This window comes from Diaphorina citri, unplaced genomic scaffold (genome assembly GCF_000475195.1).
Source record: "Diaphorina citri unplaced genomic scaffold, Diaci psyllid genome assembly version 1.1 scaffold1247, whole genome shotgun sequence".
NCBI lineage: Eukaryota > Metazoa > Arthropoda > Insecta > Hemiptera > Psyllidae > Diaphorina > Diaphorina citri.
The window spans coordinates 69,862-91,783 of NW_007378676.1; the positions used below are offsets into that span (position 1 = coordinate 69,862).

At 36.1% G+C, this 21,922-nt stretch overlaps 4 protein-coding genes across 6 annotated transcripts in view; 2 read left to right on the top strand and 2 right to left on the bottom strand.

Annotated features, from left to right (window-relative positions):
* The first annotated feature begins 3,974 nt into the window (after window positions 1-3,974).
* LOC103514947 (grpE protein homolog 1, mitochondrial-like) lies at window positions 3,975-5,592 on the top strand. Its single transcript, XM_008479864.2, is given in 2 exon segments — window positions 3,975-4,091; window positions 4,506-5,592. Coding segments are annotated over 2 exon segments (309 nt in total). The 3' UTR covers window positions 4,698-5,592.
* Window positions 5,593-6,107: 515 nt separating this feature from the next.
* LOC103514948 (pre-mRNA-splicing factor ATP-dependent RNA helicase DHX15-like) lies at window positions 6,108-13,870 on the bottom strand (the record flags this gene model as incomplete). The annotated part of the gene is made up of 10 exons (XM_026827785.1): window positions 6,108-6,318; window positions 7,519-7,743; window positions 9,114-9,482; window positions 9,785-9,930; window positions 10,964-11,148; window positions 11,600-11,717; window positions 12,059-12,217; window positions 12,559-12,717; window positions 13,106-13,315; window positions 13,671-13,870. Coding segments are annotated over 10 exons (1,899 nt in total), but the record flags the coding sequence as incomplete, so codon positions are not given.
* A 792-nt stretch (window positions 13,871-14,662) lies between these two features.
* LOC103514943 (cytochrome b-c1 complex subunit 6, mitochondrial-like) lies at window positions 14,663-15,986 on the top strand. 3 transcript variants are annotated; one of them, XR_003393119.1, is made up of 3 exons: window positions 14,775-14,931; window positions 15,355-15,722; window positions 15,793-15,986. XR_003393119.1 is itself a non-coding variant. In XM_017446433.2 (2 exons), the coding sequence occupies exon 2, from the start codon at window positions 15,367-15,369 to the stop codon at window positions 15,625-15,627; it is 261 nt and encodes an 86-aa protein (XP_017301922.1). In that variant the 5' UTR covers window positions 14,780-14,931; window positions 15,355-15,366; the 3' UTR covers window positions 15,628-15,779. The 3 variants fall into 3 exon arrangements, 1 of the variants encoding a protein (XP_017301922.1); XR_003393120.1 differs by lacking the exons at window positions 15,355-15,722; window positions 15,793-15,986 and adding an exon at window positions 15,150-15,251 and having other exon boundaries at window positions 14,663-14,931; XM_017446433.2 differs by lacking the exon at window positions 15,793-15,986 and having other exon boundaries at window positions 14,780-14,931; window positions 15,355-15,779.
* Window positions 15,987-17,600: 1,614 nt separating this feature from the next.
* Window positions 17,601-21,922, bottom strand: part of LOC103514944 (protein lifeguard 4-like) — a gene marked incomplete at its 5' end in the record, with an annotated part of 11,231 nt that continues 6,909 nt past the window's right edge. The window contains 4 exons of the mRNA XM_026827786.1: window positions 17,601-17,958; window positions 18,259-18,391; window positions 18,638-18,895; window positions 19,779-19,991. Coding sequence (XP_026683587.1) covers window positions 17,839-17,958; window positions 18,259-18,391; window positions 18,638-18,895; window positions 19,779-19,991 — 724 coding nt within the window. The remainder of the gene's footprint in view (window positions 17,959-18,258; window positions 18,392-18,637; window positions 18,896-19,778; window positions 19,992-21,922) is intronic.

The window sequence follows — 21,922 nt, forward strand, 5'->3', positions numbered from 1 at the left end:
GTGAAAACTTGGATTTCCAGTTTGACTTCATTTGTCTAACAGAACATTTTCTCTTAAAGCTCGAAGTTGAAGCACTTTTACTTGACGATTATCAAGTAGGATCATATTATGCCAGAGGCTATGCTAGAGGGGGTTCTTTGGTCCTTGTTCACAAAAAGTTTGTATCCACACCCCTAGAAGAAATTAATAACATTTCAGTTGAGTTAACTTGTGAACTTTCAGGTGTAAAGGTAGAAGCGATAGATTTATACATTATTACATTCTACAGATCTCCAAATGCTCCCTTCACTGATTTCATTTCCATTCTTGAGGATGCCTTGATCAAAATCGGATTTGTCCTGTGCGACCCGAACAACCCGGCCCGTACGGCGCGCGTATTCGATGCCCAGGTATGTCAAGTATTTATTTAAAACAACAACATTATAATTTATTTTATTAATTTATTGCTCAGGGAATTCATTAAAATCCATTTCATGCTTAGGCCAGACACTCACTATTAGTTAGACCTGACAGGTACAGCTGATCAGGTCTACCTGATATTGTGTGTGCTCATCAGGTATAAGGTAGACCTAACAGAGGGAACTTTTCAGCCGTATCTGTCAGGTCTAGTAGTAGTAGTGAGTGTCTGGCCTTGGGTATGTAATTATCACCCTGACTCAATACATGGATTTTATAATTATAGAAATGTTTTATTGATAGTAATACCACTGATGTTAATTCTAAATTTCAAAAGTTTCATGATTGTATCTATCATCACTTTCAACAATCCTTTCCTCTCAAACAGAAATGTGTTAAGAAATATGTCTCTGAAGGTACAAAATGGTGGTCACAAGAACTTGAGACAATGAGAAAGGAATTACAAGATCTATTTGCTCTTTGTAAAGAAGATCCTAGTCCAGAACTCGTTAATTATAGAAATGAATTTAGGAAAAGATACAAACTAGAAATAGAAAAAGCTCGAACATATGCAAATGATAAAAAAATTCTATCAAACCCAAATAAAGCTAAAGCTATGTGGGAAATAGCAGGTAGTAAGAAGAAGAAAAAGAAAAATTGCACATACTATTTTAGTGCAAATGAATATAATGATCAATTCAATAGAGCAGTACTTGAAATAAAAGAAAAAATTCCACATGTTGACATCAGACCAGCTGACTTGGTACAGGCCAATATCAACCCTGATGTTCATTTCTCTTTTCAAGAAGTTACAGGCAGCGATGTACTGAAACAATTGAAATTAATAAACAAATCCAATGCTAAGGACATCTATGGTTTTGACCTTGATCTGCTCATGTATATAAAGTTTCTTATTACTAAACAAAAATATATACCTTCTGAGAAATCTCTCATCATGTGTTTCACAAGAGGTACTTCGCATTGTATATTTTGGGCTAATTCAATCCCATTTATCCTATGCCATTATAGTATGGGGTCATTCTGCAGCCAAAGAGCGAGCTTTTGGACTACAAAGAAAAGCTGTACGAATAATTGCCAAGCTACCATACAGAGCAGAATGTAAGGATGCTTTTAAAACTTTGGGTATTCTAACCTTCCCATGCCTTTATATTTTACAGTGCTTGCTACATGCCAAGTCCAATTTAGCTAACTATATGAAACATAGTGACTTACATTCTCATGACACCAGATGGAAAAATGAATTTAGATCTCAATATTTACGTCTTACCAAAAGTCAAAATGGACCAAATTTCTGGTGTCACAAATTTATAAATAAATTACCTGCTAATGTGATAGACTTACCTTACCTGAGATTCAAAGCTGAGGTAAAACAAATGTTGATAGAAAAAGTAACACTTTTCCCTCTAATACCATATCCCTAACACCTTTCCCTCTAATACCCCCTCCCTAACACTTTCCCTCTAATACCACATCCCTGAACACCTCCGTCCCCCAAAAGTGTCCCCCATCAGCTAACTTTTCCCCGCTTTACAACAGACTTTGTCCCTGTGTGCTGTAAAATTTATATTTTCACCTTTTTTACTCTTTTTACTTTCCTTATCCTATATAGGAAGGAAAGCAATGTAATCGGGTCAAATTTTCGATGGTCAGTTTTTAGTGCCCAAACACGTTTTGAGGTCCCTAGAGCCTAAATCCAGACTTTGGACAAACGTTTCTTGTGGAATTTGGTTTAGAACAAAATTTGGCTGCTGATTTATTAACACCAGTCCAATCACCTCGTAGAAAAATAGGTTGTTATTAAAAGATGAAACCCTCAGTCAGTGTTACATCTCTTTTGCTTCTTCCAAACTCCTGAAGTAGGCTTTTTACATCTCCATACACTCAGCAAATGCTTGAGTCTTTATTAGTGCCATCTTATCATTATTACTGTCATCTTTTGTTCGTTTTACGAGCATCTTATCATAAAACGCCATAACCATAAAGCAATATTGCGTCATAGAAGCTTTTAGAAAGGAAATGTATTAAATTTATTGTAACCTATATTGTTGAGTAAGGTACCTAAGTACTCAGCTTGATGTCATAATACCTGGCCAATTCCATGCATTATTATTAGAGGAAAGATACCTTCTGAAAGGCTATAGCCAGGATAATACTAAGATAGAACATTGATCACATTTTTCATCATTTTCGATGGAGAAAATTAGAAGATTTAACCATTTTCTTTAAAGACAAATTTTAACGGCAATTTTCATAGTTTCAACTTTCGAGGTTCCCATTCCATTACAGCTTGACTATGTAAACGTAATAGGTAGGTAATTGTCTATTGTCCCTGATGTCCCATGACAGCCGTTAACTAGGAGCGAATTTACCAACAATAATAGCTGGCATACTGGTATGATTGTGTTTTGAGAGCACATTGTATATTTTAATGTTAATCATATTACCATCATCATGAAAGCCTTTTAAATAATATGCCTCGTCTCTGCCGTGAATTCAAACACATCATACAGGTTGTAAATGTGAAGCTTCGATCTTTTGAGGCAAAATACAAACCGTTACCTTCTGAAATATGTAGATTTCGTAAAGTTTCTTTCATAATTGATCCACCAATGAGTCAGATCCTGAAACATGTAACTCACTCTTCCCCTGTAGACACAAGGATTTAGGATTTGGAAACAGGCAAATGTCAGAAATCCTTTTGCCAACAAGATAATGTTTTCTTCAAATAGAATACTTACACACACACATAAAATAAGAAAAAAAAAACTGGCACAAAAAGTAAAACTTGGAAAAGTCTTGCAAAAGTTATTGATTTTTGTAAAAAGTTGTCCATTCATAAAAAAAAGTTATCAACAAAACAAAAATCAAAACGGAAAAAGTTGATTCAAAATTTTTAAATCAAGGCGTTTCAATTATACTTTGTGCAATACTACAAGAATGCTGTAAAAACTATTGCATACCTAGGTACATTTAAAATAAGTAGGCACTTTAAAATCAAGAGATAAAATGCGATCCTACCTTTTCACAGTGGTTACCTACATTTCAAATAAGTAGGCACTTTAAAATCAAGAGATAAAATGCGATCCTACCTTTTCACAGTGGTTAGGATAAGTCCTCTTTTCCAGGAAACATTTCTTTCACTTTCTTTCAAAAATAGTCGTGACTTTTCATACTGCAGCACAAAACTTTTTAATAATGGATGAAGGTTGAAAAAGATATTTTTACATGGAAAATTAGACAGAAAAAGTTATCAACAAAACAAAAATCAAAACGGAAAAAGTTGATTCAAAATTTTTAAATCAAGGCGTTTCAATTATACTTTGTGCAATACTACAGAATGCTGTAAAAACGATTGCATACCTAATACCTACATTTAAAATAAGTAGGCACTTTAAAATCAAGAGATAAAATGCGATCCTACCTTTTCACAGTGGTTAGGATAAGTCCTGTTTTCCAGGAAACATTTCTTTCACTTTCTTTCAAAAATACTCGTGACTTTTCATACTGCAGCACAAAACTTTTTAATAATGGATGAAGGTTGAAAAAGATATTTTTACATGGAAAATTAGGCAGATGCAAATGAAAGTGTACCAAAAGAAGAAGTGAAGGATAGTAATCCACACTTGAAAAGTTTATATGAAGGTCTCCTCATGACAGATGGCAATTTGAAAAAGGTAATTAAGTGGACATGTTTTTACTAATCAGTCTTATCACATTGTCAATAATCTCGTGTTTGAGTATGGGACAAGGCACTCAAATCATACAATACACACCCGTTTATTTAAAACTTTGATTAGGGACATAACCTACTTTTTCAAAATATTCTCTCCCCCCTAAACCCAGACAGAGCAGTTTTATTGTAAAACTAGGTGTTGTGGTTCTCGAGATAGAGTGATCAGTGTGTGAACTATGAAATGTGAATGGATCTTGTTTTTATAATATAAGATTGTTCCCTGAGCTCTATTAGGAGTACCAACATTTCAGGAAGAATTGAGTGAAACTCAAAATGAAAACCTGCAATGAACTTTTTTCTTTCTTTACAATCACAAAGTTATCCAAATCCATTTTATGTTTCTCGTTATTTACAGGTGTTCAAAAGACATGGTTTAGAGCCAATAAATCCTTTGGGTGAAAAGTTTGATCCGAATTTCCACGAAGCCCTATTCGAGCAAGAAGTTGAAGGCAAAGAAGCAAACACTGTTGTAGTGGTGTCCAAAATAGGGTATAAACTGTACAATCGGGTCATACGACCAGCACTGGTAGGGATATCCAAGTCTTAAGTTATTGTGAACACTGAACAGTTGTATAGGATTATACTGGGAAATGAGGTCCAGGCTTGCATTCCACAAGAAGTATTGCAGTTTGCAAGTTATAAAACACATTGTATAACCTTTTGTAATAGTTACTGTGTTTCAAAATTTTGCAAAATGTAAAGTACAAAGTTGGTTTCAGGAATGCTGCTCTGCACACTATTTAGGGCACCCTGTGATTCTACAGAATATCTCACGACTGCTGATGCTAAGCTAATGTAAGGTGCTCTTGCTGAAGCTTGGATTAAAAGACTGGGGTCTACAATCACAAGTTGCCTTTGAGCATGGTTGGAGACTGCGCCCAAGCATTCTCAGGTGTACAGAACACGTGACTGTATCATGGGGTTTTATACCTGTGGTTGATGTACTCCACTTCGCCAATCCAATTTTTCCATGTGGGCCTATCTGTGAGAAAGTAGACTAAAATTTATTTCTCCTTCTTATAGTAATAGAGTCTGTTTACTTGATGCAAAAACAGAAGAAAAAACACGTTTTGGGAGATACTTTTGTACTTATATTTAGCATATACTTATATGAAAGTGAAATACATATTTCTTCTTATCTGGGTAATCTAAGAAAGTGAAACTTACATATATGTACCTAGTTGCTAAACTAAAGTAATACAATGTAAAACATACACAATAACACATAGAAACCTTAGAGAACTAGAATAATACACTTTTCCTTACTATACCAGAATTATTCCAATTCTTCAAAGAGAAGTAAAACTCATTTTAATGTAATAAAGTAACGATGATGTGTTAACTGGATTTTTTTTTTTTTTTCTGATTGTTTCTTGACTTTTATTTTTATCTTTTATTCTTTGCTCTGGGCCTAAAACAACGGTCGGTAAAGCAGATAAAAGCTCTCATCCTCCAATAAGATCTTCCGCCGCTTTCGCGATCGGCATTTGACCTGGTGTAGCATACACTCAGGTTTTTCATTTCATTATGCACATTTAGAAGACATTATTCGGTATCTTTACTCCTACAATTTTCAGAGAACATGTCTAATTTTCTACACGAAAGAAAAGTGATATTCTAGTAATTTTGACTTCATACCTGTCGTGTCATAATAATAGTGTAACCGCTACATTGGACTCATGTGGTCTGTGTCGTAGCATGTCCATCCCATAGTATGCCTCTCATCAGATGGGCAAAAGAGACTCAATCTATTCTATTCTTACCTAAAACACTTGCCGGGTCTAGTACGGCCAGCACGACATTACATTATGTGCTGGGTTAACACAAGACTATTTGTTTAACAGGAGTAAAAATACCGACATACAGAGAAAATCATAGTAATAAACCATTGTTTAGAAGCCATCCTGATATTGTCGAGTTTCCATTTTAGCCTGAAGGATTTCCAATTGACGTTTGGGTGTGCTGGGTTAACACAAGACTATTTGTTTAACAGGAGTAAAAATACCGACATACAGAGAAATCATAGTAATAAACCATTGTTTAGAAGCCATCCTGATATTGTCGAGTTTCCATTTTAGCCTGAAGGATTTCCAATTGACGTTTGGCCTCACACTGGGGGAAATTTTGAAGTTCGTAATATTGGGGCGCCAACTTGATCAACCATTCGGCTGTAACAGAAAGAGACGGAATAAAATATGGTTAAGTTTCCAAGCTTAGTACAAACCGGAAACATTTTGTTTTGAAACAGTGTTGTGAACAGTTAATCAAATGATGTGAATGTTGAGCAACATTCAGATAAAACCTAGTACACACCAAAAGACTAAAATGTTTCGGAAATAAGTATGGAGAGTAAAAAAGTTACTAGTGTGTACTAGGCGTTAGGCGCAATTTTGTGGTTAAAGGAGAATCAAGCGTGTCGGGAGGCGTGCGAACGTCAAGAGTTCGAAGCGAAGCATCCGACCTAATCTGGCCTATATTCTCCTTACATTTGGCAGTTTAACGTCACAGTATTAACTGATAACTCTTTTTTTTGTGAGGATTGATAGAGGGACTTTAACTCATTTTTTTTAGGTCCTTCGTCCCGGAGAGCGAAGAGAGAAGAAAGACAGGAAAGAGGAAAGCCAGCCGATCCAGGAACGAATGTTTCCCCATCAGGGAAAAATCCGCTTTTTTTAACACCCTGTGCCTACGTAAAATAGAAACATACCTATACCTTAGAACTTAGAAACTTACTTAACTTTGACCAAGTCCAACTAACTACTCGTACAACCTATGGTACGAGCCATGCTCCAACGACCGAGCTGTCGGTGCTGGCAACTGATAACTCTGATAAGCTATTTATATTTGGTAACGGGGGTTTTTACACGCTATTCGGCGTGTATGGAGTACGCCTCATATTAACCTCACCCAGAATGAGTGAGGTCGGGTGAAGCCAGCAGCACGTGATTGTCCAGACTTCAGATAGTCACCCATCCGGATACCAACCACGCTCAACTTTGCTCAACTTCAGTGATCCATCAAGAACTGGTGCATACAACGTGCCATCACTGATGGCTCTCACATGAGACAAATTTAATAGAAAGTTAGGTCACCCATCCGGATACCAACCACGCTCAACTTCAGTGATCCATCAAGAACTGGTGCATACAACGTGCCATCACAGTTAGCTCTCATAGGAGACAAATTTAATGGTCGGAGAAAAAAGACGAAGAAGAAGAAGAAGAAGAGGACAAAGAAAAAAATGTAAGTACTCGTATTAATAACTCACGTTTCACATCTGTCACAGTACGAATATAGTTCTTAGTGGTGAGTACAAACTCGTTGTAAAAAAGAAAAGAAAAATGTAAGTACTCGTATTAATAACTCACGTTTCACATCTGTCACAGTACGAATATAGTTCTTAGTGGTGAGTACAAACTCGTTGTACACCACCCACTCTGGCTTATGATCCAGACAGGTAGACGGATGAAGTTGTACAACCTGATTGTCCTTGATGGTCAAATAGCGGCCATCCTTCTCCAAGTGAGCCACCTGAAGCAGAGATTCAGATAGGGTGCATTGTTTAACCGAAACAAGAGAGGTGTGGGTTTTGACTCGAGGTCAAATAACGATTTTGTTTGTAAGTCTGTTTGTGTCACCATAACTCTGGAACGGTTTTCCAGTTTTTTTTATCATCATTATTATTATTATTTACTTGAGAAATGATTAAAACCCGATTATTCAGAGAAGGCACTTAAAAAATTGGAGTTAATTCGAATAAAAGAAAAAAACTAAAAAAAAGGACTTGGAAATTTTGACATAAAAAAGTCGAAATATCGAAATTACAAATGATGTAAGTACATATACATTTCTTCGATTGTCTCGTAATTTTGAACTGTGCAATGGAAAAGTTTGGTCTACAAATTTCGTTCCTGTCTGAAATTCGGACCCCACAACTCCGGTTTGAGTCAGTGTTCTGGGGTTTACAAACTCGGGATTGAGATGAAACGAGGATTTTCCTATACTTCAATACTGAGACAATCCGCTTGTGAGTTTCATCCGATTTTTTTCCGAATGCCCTGTAGGCAATGTGATTTAAAAGAGTGTTCTCACTACACAGAACACGATTTTTTCCCTCTCACTTCGTCTCCTGCCTCTCACTTCGTCTCCTACCTCACACTTCACACCTCTAACTTCGTCTCACACTATCTACTACCTACCTGCACATTTGAAAACTATGGATATGCATATTATAATAAAGTGTGGGAGAACGTTCATATTGCATGTAGCTTAGAATATGCTATTGATCTATACGAGAGGAAAAAAAAAGTTTTTTAATGAAGATTTAAGTCTACCAGGGTAAGAGATGAACGTTCAGACCTTCCTCCCATCCCAACTATTATTGGGTGAATGAACAAGAGGAGCAGGAATCCGCCATGACCGATTTCCACTAATAATAAAATTGTCCACTGCTATTCAATCCCCTTCGTCTACACTATACTTCTAACGTCAACTGCCCGAGAACTGTGATCCGTTTGGGCCTATGAGAAGTTTCCTAACTGGTGAGGTTACTGATCCGGAGATCTGTAGAATGTAATAATGTATAAATCTACCGCTTCTACCTTTACACCTGAAAGTTCACAAGTTAACTCAACTGAAATGTTATTAATTTCTTCTAGGGGTGTGGATACAAACTTTTTGTGAACAAGGACCAAAGACCCCCCTCTAGCATAGCCTCTGGCATAATATGATCCTACTTGATAATCGTCAAGTAAAAGTGCTTCAACTTCGAGCTTTAAGAGAAAATGTTCTGTTAGACAAATGAAGTCAAACTGGAAATCCAAGTTTTCACTACTTTTTGTTATAGCTTCTAATTCAGACGTTTTGTATCTTAATGATTGAATGTTGAGGTGCATTAATTTTATGATTATATTCCTATTATCATTGTGTTTATCGTCAGTACTTAATATGACATCATCATTACTATGAGTTATTGGATGAACGTCTGCTTTAGTATTGTGTTCCTGTATAATACGTACAGGACTCGATACTTTTTCAAATTTGTCATTGATAATTTCACTAGATATATCAACAGCAATTCGAGTGGAGTCTTCCTTCTCATTTTCGTATAGATCAATAGCATATTCTAAGCTACATGCAATATGAACGTTCTCCCACACTTTATTATAATATGCATATCCATAGTTTTCAATTACCAAGTGATGGATATTGGGAGAATCTGATGAGTGAGGATTATCTTCATGGTTAATAGAATATTCAAACTCATAATTCTTAACATGATTACTACTAATTGATTGAAGATTTGGTTGTACACAATTATGAGTTCCTTTATCTTTAACATTATCACCAGAGAATGAAGTGTCAATATTAAAACCTACCAAATTGCCTTTGGTATTACTATTGTTATTCGTGGCTTAATACACCTAAGGGTCTTCTTGATTTTCTTTTTACTCTAGCTAGTAATGGCCACAACTGGTCACTTGAGTAAAGTAGCTACTCAATTGTCCTCCCACGTAAGCACAGAGCAGAAAATACTTAGATTCCGTAGGGAATCGAACACAAGACCTCCATTGTGCAAATCTAGAGTGATACCCACTCGACCACGGAGGTTTTTTTTATCAGTCTCAAACTTACCGGGTGGATCCATGAAATCGAAATGTACCAGATCATCAATACCGAGTTTCTTCAGTTGCAATACCACAGAGCCCAGGTTGGATCTCAAGATTTCCGGATAGGTATTGTCCTGCATTTCATTCTTGTATGCCTTCTCTGTGTACAGTCTGAAAAGAAAATTATACAATTGGTTCTTTGAACTCTACGCTTCATTCTTCACAATATAATGTAAAAGTATACTCTATCTTTAAATAATAAATGTAAAAGAAATAACTTATACTCTTCACTGGGTTGGTTGGTAGGGAATTTTTATTTATAGAAAAAATCTAAATTTGAATAAATTCCCATCTTTGAACTTTATTTTTTGTGCAATGTCTTCAAAAGTTTATATGGACATTTTTCTTTATTATAATCACTCTGTTTATACACTGATGACTTCACAATAATGTAAAACTATACACTATCTTTAAATAATAAATGTAAAAGAAATAACATATATTGGCACACTATAATAAATATTAATAAAAAAAAAATAACATATACTCTTCACTGGGTTGGTTGGTAGGGTATTTTTATTTATAGAAAAATTCTAAATTTAAATAAATTCCTATCTTTGAACTTTATTTTTTGTGCAATGTCTTCAAAAGTTTATATGGACATTTTTCTTTATTATAATCACTCTGTTTATACACTGATGATGCCCAGTGGGCGAAACATGTCTATTTTTCTATAAATAAAAATACCCTACCAACCATCCCAGTGAAGAGTATAAGTTATTTCTTTTACATTTTTATTGTTATGGAACTTCACAAAGTTACTGAGTCTTCCATCAAGATATATACTCTATCTTCTTTTTCCTCACCTATTCCCGTGTTCAGACGGAGTCGGCGTTTTTCGTCAGCCCTGGGTGATCGCTTTTGGACTGCCGTTTGGTTTTGACTACAAAAAATTTACGAGTGGATGCCCTTTAAACTCAAACTTTTATTTTATTTGTATTTATAAAATAAAAGAAAAAACTTTGCTACTTCTTTAAGCAAGGGACATTTGAGGCTGGTATACTCTCTGTTTAAACCCCAGGACTCTTTTTTGTGCTTTTTACTCTTAAAAAAAAAAGAAAAAGAAAGAAATACGAGTTAAGTGTGCGAAATTTATTCAGGTTGTGGTAACCTCTATATAAATAAAATCCATCCCATCTCTTACCTAAAACACTTGCCGGGTCTAGTACGGCCAGCACGACCTGCTCTCTGTTGAGCTGAAGCCTTACTAATAGGAGACACGGTATAATCTATTCTATTCTTACCTAAAACACTTGCCGGGTCTAGTACGGCCAGCACGACCTGCTCTCTGTTGAGCTGACGCCTTACTAATAGGAGACACGGTATATTCTATTCTTACCTAAAACACTTGCCGGGTCTAGTACGGCCAGCACGACCTGCTCTCTGTTGAGCTGAAGCCTTACTAATAGGAGACACGGTATAATCTATTCTATTCTTACCTAAAACACTTGCCGGGTCTAGTACGGCCAGCACGACCTGCTCTCTGTTGAGCTGAAGCCTTACTAATAGGAGACACGGTATAATCTATTCTATTCTTACCTAAAACACTTGCCGGGTCTAGTACGGCCAGCACGACCTGCTCTCTGTTGAGCTGAAGCCTTACTAATAGGAGACACGGTATAATCTATTCTATTCTTACCTAAAACACTTGCCGGGTCTAGTACGGCCAGCACGACCTGCTCTCTGTTGAGCTGAAGCCTTACTAATAGGAGACACGGTATAATCTATTCTATTCTTACCTAAAACACTTGCCGGGTCTAGTACGGCCAGCACGACCTGCTCTCTGTTGAGCTGAAGCCTTACTAATAGGAGACACGGTATAATCTATTCTATTCTTACCTAAAACACTTGCCGGGTCTAGTACGGCCAGCACGACCTGCTCTCTGTTGAGCTGAAGCCTTACTAATAGGAGACACGGTATAATCTATTCTATTCTTACCTAAAACACTTGCCGGGTCTAGTACGGCCAGCACGACCTGCTCTCTGTTGAGCTGAAGCCTTACTAATAGGAGACACGGTATAATCTATTCTATTCTTACCTAAAACACTTGCCGGGTCTAGTACGGCCAGCACGACCTGCTCTCTGTTGAGCTGAAGCCTTACTAATAGGAGACACGGTATAATCTATTCTATTCTTACCTAAAACACTTGCCGGGTCTAGTACGGCCAGCACGACCTGCTCTCTGTTGAGCTGAAGCCTTACTAATAGGAGACACGGTATAATCTATTCTATTCTTACCTAAAACACTTGCCGGGTCTAGTACGGCCAGCACGACCTGCTCTCTGTTGAGCTGAAGCCTTACTAATAGGAGACACGGTATAATCTATTCTATTCTTACCTAAAACACTTGCCGGGTCTAGTACGGCCAGCACGACCTGCTCTCTGTTGAGCTGAAGCCTTACTAATAGGAGACACGGTATAATCTATTCTATTCTTACCTAAAACACTTGCCGGGTCTAGTACGGCCAGCACGACCTGCTCTCTGTTGAGCTGAAGCCTTACTAATAGGAGACACGGTATAATCTATTCTATTCTTACCTAAAACACTTGCCGGGTCTAGTACGGCCAGCACGACCTGCTCTCTGTTGAGCTGAAGCCTTACTAATAGGAGACACGGTATAATCTATTCTATTCTTACCTAAAACACTTGCCGGGTCTAGTACGGCCAGCACGACCTGCTCTCTGTTGAGCTGAAGCCTTACTAATAGGAGACACGGTATAATCTATTCTATTCTTACCTAAAACACTTGCCGGGTCTAGTACGGCCAGCACGACCTGCTCTCTGTTGAGCTGAAGCCTTACTAATAGGAGACACGGTATAATCTATTCTATTCTTACCTAAAACACTTGCCGGGTCTAGTACGGCCAGCACGACCTGCTCTCTGTTGAGCTGAAGCCTTACTAATAGGAGACACGGTATAATCTATTCTATTCTTACCTAAAACACTTGCCGGGTCTAGTACGGCCAGCACGACCTGCTCTCTGTTGAGCTGAAGCTTATCTCAGTGACAAACTAGTGCAGTAATAAAGGAGAAATGGTAAGGTAGTCTATCATATTAAAGATCAGACACCCCGAACGTTCCCCTTATTACAAATGACGGCCCAACTCTGTGGCTCGAACTTTTCTTTGTGATTTTTACAGGTTGCTGTTGAATTGTACCTGTACCAAGCAAAAGAACCTTTAGACAAGTAACAATTTGTGTGTGTGTTTTTTTAGGCTTTTTTTATTTTTTATTCCTCTACAATAGGTATTCAAATATAATGGGTGGGTTTATACCTGACTACAGACTCACCTGGAATTTGCCTGCATCCAGAGTAGCAGACATAATGACCAGTTTGAGATCGGCTCGTTGTTTAATCACCTCCTTGAGTACACCCATGAGTATGTCCGTAGCCAGAGTTCTCTCGTGAGCCTCGTCAAGGAGAATGACTTGGTAGTTCTCCAGCATCGGATCAGACATGCCTTCACGCAGCAACATACCATCAGTCATGTACCTGTGAGTAGAAATAAAATCATCAACTAGTAGGTACATAGTTCAATTGATTTTTTCCCCTAGTAACTCATCAGATATATAAGTGTATTGAGGGTAGATTTGCTCAACCTTTAAAAGAGAGAATGTCTTTTTATTAATTTCCTTGTTTTGAACTACATATATTTGAGAATTTTTCTTTAAATTTCTGATAAAAGAAATCTCTTTTATAAGACTTACTTGAGCACAGTTTTGGGCGAGGAGCAATCTTTCTTTAAAAGAGAGAATGTCTTTTTATTCATTTCCTTGTTTTGAACTACATGTATTTGAGAATTTTTCTTTAAATTTCTGATAAAAGAAATCTCTTTTATAAGACTTACTTGAGCACAGTTTTGGGCGAGGAGCAATCTTCAAATCGGATGCTGTAACCCACTTCCTGGCCAAGTTGACAGTCCATTTCTTCTGAAACACGCTGAGCTACGGACATGGCAGCTACTCGCCTTGGTTGTGTACATGCTACAGCTTTGGCTCCCACCGACTTGGAGTACTCCACACACCTGTTGAGAGTAAAGGATAGAAAAAAAAACTAAGTAAATATTTCAAAAAGTACTTAAATATGACTATGCATAACTTTTTTCCCAGTTTTTCCCAGTTTTTTTTTTTTTTTTTTTTTTTTTTTTTTAATAATGTAGGCGAGAAGTCTTTCTTCACGGCTGAAAATGGTGATATGATCATAAAACATAATTAGCTGAATAATTGATGACAAATTTTAGGAACACACTTTGACAAGTAAAGAGCAATATTGTGCCCTGTCTTTTGGTTGGGTAAATTGAAGTATGCTTCTTTGAATAAATAAGATGATATTAATGTATAAATATACTGCTTGAATAGGACTAGAGTCACTTAACCTCAGCAAAAGGCTACCAAGTGATGAGGATTAAATTCCGTTCCTCGGCTGAGATTGAACCTGTCTTACTGACTTCCAGGAGAGTGTCTTCACTACGAAGGCAAGATAATGTTGACAAAAGAAGGAGAAATAAAGGAACTTACTTTTTCTTGGTGATATAGGGATCAATAACGTCTAATCGTCGCTTCGACATGCTTGTAATCTGATGAGTGAAAATCTATATGGCAAAATGGTGTGTCTCTTTTTGGATGATTCAAATTAAAAGGTACACCTTTTAACCATCTCTAGGAGCTCACAAAAGGTAAAAATAAACGAGATTAATAGGATTTCGGCACAAAAATCACAAATCTTCAAGTTGGCTAATCGCGATCGCGAAAAATGCAAAAATGCGATTTTTTTTTTTTAATTTTAATTTATTTTTTATTATTTTTTTTTTTTTCAGGAAGAGAATAATAACAATGGGAAGCTAGCAAATGCTTAATTTAACAAAGTGAATCAGGGGTTCTCAAAATAGAAATACATCACAGCTGATATTTTCTCAAGAGATAACCTAAAATATTTTTCTTTCATCAAAAATCGAAGATCGAAGGGGAAGGGTTCAAAAAAAATTCAAACTTTCAAAGAAAATTTACCTATTTCCTTCTTTCTACAGAAGTCTTCTCTCCTTGCCGATATTTGCAAGAAATTGAAGGATAGCTTTCCTTCATCCTCTTTAGCTGCTCCGGTCGTACTTGGTAAGTTTCTGATTTCAATTTCACCCAATTTGATGTGCCTATCCTGTTTATACCTCTGATTACACTGCCTCTTATCACCTTCAAATCATCAAAGAAGGTGAAAATAGATCTTTCCAAAGTAGGTATTTAACCACAGGAAACTTGCTCTATGGTTGTTAGGTGTCGTTTTCCTTCAGGATTTTTTCCTAGTTCAACTTTATTTCCTTTGCCTTTTTCAGAACACTGCACAAATGGCTCACCAGTTCTTCAAAGCCATCTTCAAGTTCCCATCCATCAAGGCTGAAGAAGAAGAGTTGGTAGATCCCCAAGTCACACTGCGAGAGAAATCTATTTAACCACAGGAAACTTGCTTTATGGTTGTTAGGTGTCGTTTTCCTTCAGGATTTTTTCCAAGTTCAACTTTAATCCCTTTGCCTTTTTCAGAACACTGCACAAATGGCTCAACAGTTCTTCAAAGCCATCTTCAAGTTCCCATCCATCAAGGCTGAAGAAGAAGAGTTGGTAGATCCCCAAGTCACACTGCGAGAGAAATGTTCCGAGGCCCACTGTACAAAATACCTTGATAAGCTACAACAGTGTAACGACAGAGTCAACTCAAAACAGAACACCACCGAGTCATGTTATGAGGAGCTCATTGATTACGCACACTGTGTTGATCACTGTGTTGCTCATGATATCCACAAATACTTGAAGTAAATTTCAACAACTTTAATGTTAATTTTATTGTTACTAAATGATACTTATGTAGATATGTCAAAGTTTCTCTGCTTATGCACGTTGTTGATGCAAAGGTGGACAGACCAGGAAGTAAAGAAATGTAGGTGCTTTGCCCATCTCCAAAGTGACACTGTTGATGCAAAGGTGGACAGACCAGGAAGTAAAGAAATGTAGGTGCTTTGCCCATCTCCAAAGTGACACTACATAATCTTAGCACCTAATTATGACCTTCTTGATCACACCTATGCCTGGTTTTCATAACTTCATGTTAGTCAGATTTGGGATGAGTTTCAAGTACAGTATTGTACTTGCACAAAAGTCAACACTCTCTACAACAGTATATCTTAGCACCTAGTTATGACCTTCTTGATTACACCTATGCCTGATTTTCATAACTTCATGTTAGTCAGATTTGGGATGAGTTTCAAGTACAGTATTGTACTTGCACAAAAGTCAACACTCTCTACAACAGTATAGTGACACTACATGATCTTAGCACCTAATTATGACCTTCTTGATCACACCTATGCCTGGTTTTCATAACTTCATGTTGGTCAGATTTGGGATGAGTTTCAAGTACAGTATTGTACTTGCACAAAAGTCAACACTCTCTACAACAGTAAGCTATAAGCAAGGGTTAGCACAGTTTGTCAAGTACTATTTACATAACCTAAAGGTATTGGAGTTGCACAACAGTAACTGGGGAGTTTAATCAGTCAGTATCTGTGTTTTATAACATGTACAATCTAATGTCTTGGTGATGGAAAATTAAACAAAATGCAATAAAACCATTACTTGAAATATACCTTTTTTCTTGTTTTTTACACTTCTAGAAAAAGAATATAGGATTTGAAAGAAGTTACTCGTGCAAGCGCCAGTGAAAATGACGATGTACTGAAAATTGAGAAATCTGGAACAAACGGGGTTTACTCAAACCTGAACTTTGTACTTGGCAACAGTAAGGTAAAATCAGTAACAACAGTAACTGGGGAGTTTAATCAGTCAGTATCTGTGTTTTATAACATGTACAATCTAATGTCTTGGTGTTGGAAAATTAAACAAAATGTAATAAAACCATTATTTGAAATATACCTTTTTTTCTTGTTTTTTACACTTCTAGAAGAAGAATATAGGATACAGGCAATGGAAAAGAAGGTTATGTTTTTAAATTGAATAAAATAAACAATTTAATTTACAGAAGAAAATTTCAGTACACTTAACATCAAGAATATACAACAAAAAAGAACAATGGTCTTCACAGACACACAAACTTGGTTGGAAAAAAAAAAAAGAAAAAACAACTTCATAGATCTTTTATCACATGCAATAAAATTGAATTTACCTAACCTACCTATCTGACTACACAAAAGTCTTCACAGACACACAAACTTGGTTGAAAAAAAAAAAGAAAAAACAACTTCATAGATCTTTTATCACATGCAATAAAATTGAATTTACCTAACCTACCTATCTGACTACACAAAATTGAATTTATTTACAGGTACCTAATGTTCATTTCCTGTGTAACCTGTTTATACATACGTGTGTTGTTTTTTTTTTTCAGATATTTTCATCCATTCATTATTGGTGGAAATCTACCTAGAATTATTTTCTTTAATTTTTGTTCAATTAGGTTGAACCTATTCTCTTAATTCATAAGTTTATATCTATGTTCTGTATAAGTACCTTGTATAATATTATTCTGTTTTAACCCTATGATGCTAATTTGTAGTACTTGTTTTTCAGACCATCTGATTTGTTTGGAAACTTTGTGGGAAGAGTATCTTATTAATTAACATTAGTTATTTTTCAGTTAACCCTTTGGACCACCAGTCAAGTTAACCCTTTGCTGCCCAAAGTGGGAATCGTCTAAACTTTTCTTGTTGTTCTACTACACAAAGTTCTATGCTAAATAATCCTTTTTATTTCCAAGAGGAAAATCAGTTTAACTGGCCTCTTCTTCATCTTCTCTTAACTTACCAAAGCAGAATGGATATTGTAAACTTATAGAAAAGAAAGGTATTGATTGAGTAGGCAATGGTAAAATGTGAAAAGTTGAAGTCATAATTTTTAATTAAATTTGGTGGAGTTATACATTTTCATTTTAAACTTGTGTGCTTAAACCTAATAGATAAAAAAAGTACATGGTAAATAATTAGAATTTAATAAAAGTTAGACAAGGCAAATTAATTATTGTCGGTTGAGAGCTTCCAGGATTCGGAGGATGTACATAAACAGGTTGAGGATATCCATGTACAAAGTGATGGTGGCCAGGATGTATTCTTCAGCAGAAACTTTCTGCATAATCATCTGGAATAAGAAATGATGAATAATGTATTATTATTTTTAAAAAAAGAAAAGGTAATCTTCTTATTTGAATAGGTAAACTAATTTCAATAATCCATAAAATCTACCAAAGGACCTGACATCACCTTTTTTTGCTAGGATTTTTACCATTTCTTCAAATGTCTCTAAGAGCACTTAATAGCAAGCAGCATATGGTGTGGCATTCTCCATTTGATAAAAAAAAAAAATATATATAAAAAAAAAGGTTGCCACACCAGCAACCTTTTTTTCCATCTGAGTACAAACTATCAATAGATGACTTACGTGTGTATCAAATATAATGAATAGAGAAAACACAATAGCACCAGCAAATGAAATGACCAAGTCCAACAGACTGTTATTGAAGAAGATCTGAATGATGCTCACACCAATGAGGATAATCAGAGCCGCAAACAATCTGAAACAAAGTAAATATTATAGAATTGAATGAGTTTGAAGATCTGACTCAATGTTTTTTGAATTTTAACTTGGATGATTTATCATTTTTTTCCCACACATTTAGGAAATCAGCAATTAATTTTGAGCCTCTGTGAGCCCTTGGAGGCCCCATAGTACATGGTCCTTTGTCTAAAATTTTCGTTTTTGTAATATTTAGGTAACTCTTGGAATGATAGATGGATTTTTTTTTTTTTTTTCAACTTACCCAGAGCCCATCACAGAGAAATCTCGTTTGCTCTGAAAGGTGAAAGATGTAAGCCCTGCCACCACCAGGAAGGTCAAGAATATTGCTTGCAGTACAACCATCTGACTGTAGAATGTTACCACAATTCCCAGGGTAAATGCTTGGACCATTGTAAAGCCAGCAAGTAGGTATAAGTTGACCGGATGATCCAAGCGCTTTACGTGCAGACCAATGAGGAGGCCAATGGTGGCAAACAGAGATACGAGCACCAACCAATCACTGCAAAATGAAGATATGGTTTAGAGTCCAAATTTCAATGATTTTTTTTTTCTTTTTTAAATTATTATTCCCCCCCCCAAGTTTACAAATAAAAATCAAGTATATAGTGTAAAGGGGGGAAAAAATAATAAAGAATATAAAATAAAAATAAACGCTTCTAACAAATTTCATTTTTGTCCTATCTAACAGGTATCCTAGATAAGGTATTTCTAGCCTCATTGAGTTCAAAATACATAGTTTTAAATAAAAGCACAAAGGCCAGCTTGCCTCAGGAATGCTAAGATATTTTTGGGGCGGGTGGAGAAAGCCTCTAAGTCAATTCCATGTATCCTCCTGGCCGTATTATATTTGTAACATTCAAGGAAGATGTGGGCTACGGAAGTCGGTACACCACATGTGGCACATATGGGTGGTTTTTCTTTCTTATTTTTAACTTATCGCTATGAGATAATGAAATGTGGTGTTTGCTTAGCATGGGAAATGGGTGTACCTACCTGAGTGCATGCTCTAAGTCTAAGTTCTGTAAATCCAATTTTTTATTTATTTTATTTGTCATACGATCTGACATTTAAGATGAAGTATGACCTGTCACGATTAAAACTGTGACTTATTCTTCACAAGCTCAGGCTGATCAGAGACTTGAAACTTCACTACTTCTTCAAAAAAAAAAAAAAAAAAAAAAAAATCAATATGAAAATAAGAAATGAAAACCTACTGATACCAAAATTTTCAAGTAAAAACTGAAATGGTGCACCAATTTTCTAAACAAATAGCAGTCAGGAAAAAAGGTGAAAATACTATTAAAATTAATACAATTTTCATCTCTTCATACAAGTCATGCCACATCAAAGTTTGACTTGGGACAAATTTATGATGAACTTACTTCCTGTGAACAAAATCCTTGATGTCCTGCACAAATGTGAACAGGATAATCACAGTGACAGTGGCCAATAGTTGCATTGTGAGCAGTGAGTACACTTTACGCAAGAAACCTGAAAATTTGAACACAAGTTCTTGTGAAATGGGGTCCTTGCATGAACATTTTTCCTTCTCAAAATAGAAATACATCACAGCTGATATTTTCTCAAGAGATAACCTAAAATATTTTTCTTTTAAAGAATCAAAAATCGAAGGGGAAGGGTTCAATTCAAAAAAATTAAAAGAAAATTTACCTAGGTTTTTTTCTAACTCTACAGAAGACAGCTCTCCTTGCCAATATTTGCAAGAAATTGAAGGATAGCTTTCCTTCATCCTCTTTAGCTGCTCCAGTTGTACTTGGTAAGTTTCTGAATTTCAATTTCACCCAATTTGATGTGCCTATCCTGTTTATACCTCTGATTACACTGCCTCTTATCACCTTCAAATCATCAAAGAAGGTGAAAATAGATCTTTCCAAACTATTTAACCACAGGAACGTTAATCAACAAAATTTCCCATTTAAACTCTATGATATGGTAGGTGTTTCCCTTGTTTGTCTCTATCTCTTTGTTCCACAATACCTACCTCTGAAACGGTTTGTCAATCATTGCAATTTGATAAACATGTTCAAAGTGTTAAGGAAATTTCCTCTTTAGATTTTGGATTGATATAAGCTTAACCCATCTGAGGCTTAACGTTACTAAGCCTCATAGTGGACTTTTCATGTATGGAGTTAAGCTAAAAGATTTTGAATTCAGCTTTGAGAGGCTCCATAGCCCCTTTCTTCTGAGTTGCACAGTTTACTGAATCACTCAGTAACAAGAAAGATGCCAACATACCTACCTATCTGAAAGAGACAAAAAGTTGCAGTTTACTGAATCACTCAGTAACAAGAAAGATGCCAACATACCTACCTATCTGAAAGAGACAAAAAGTTGCACAAGTCTTGGAAATTTCACTTACCAAATTTCTATGAAATATCTACGTGCTCAGGTGTATCACAAGGCCAGAGAAAAACTCGGAAATTTAAAGTTTATGTGGACTAGTTGTAGTTTTGCACAGGTTGTAAATGTTGTAAAATTTTATTGCGTTTTCTTATCTCGAAATTCTTGAAATGCAGAAATTAATTTCTTATCTTATCATTAGGATGTGGGCAATGCGTCGGGAAGGTGAAGTTGGCATTTTGCTTTTGCTTTTGAATTTTGCAAAGTAGGGGTACTCAAACTCATGAATGTTGTCGACTTTTCAGGCATCTACGCTTGCTTAGAAGTACATTTAAAAATGGAATTTTGGACAGTTTTGGCCCGGAATTTGAAGAAAATTAATTCTCCAAGTTCAATTAAACCTCTAATAAGCTTCAAATCCCATTGAAACCCTAATAACAAGTTCAAAATCAAACTGAAACCCTAATAAAAAGTTCTAAACCCAATTATGTAGGTTCCCAATCCTAAACCCAAACAGACCCTCAATAAGTAGCTCCAAGTTCGAGGAGGAGGAGGAGAAGAAGAAAATAGAGTTTAGGTGTGAAGACAGAAGATTAAGGTATTATCACGCTATAATGGACAGCTCGTATTCAAATTGAAACCATTACAATTATAATTTTGAATATTATTCAAGTTTTTAAAACAAAAGACGTAACCATGTGAGTAGTACAGGTATAGAAACAGTCGAAAGTTCTGAACCACAAATCAAGTAATCAAGGTATCTGTATGCCTAACTCTAAAGGTACCTACCAAATTAGACGGTAATTTTAGAGTGCATAAATAGCGCCTTGTAAAAAAGACATATTTGAATTGTAAACTTTTTTTTTAAAGAGGTTTGACAGAGGGAACTGTAACTGCTATGGTCTGAACAGTCGAAAGTTCTGAACCACAAATCAAGTACGGGGGCACGGTTGGTCCAGTGGTAACGTGCTTGCTTGCCATGCAGAAGGTCCCGGGTTCGAATCCCACCATCGACAAAATTTATTTTCGATTGCAATATTTCAACGGGTTACTTTCTGGTGTTCTCGTGTTGACCCAGCACCTAAATGGGAAGTATTGTGTCTCTTCTCGCAAGGAGAAATAACAACAGTGGGTAAATTTATTGTAAAAAAAAGCTCTTTAGCTC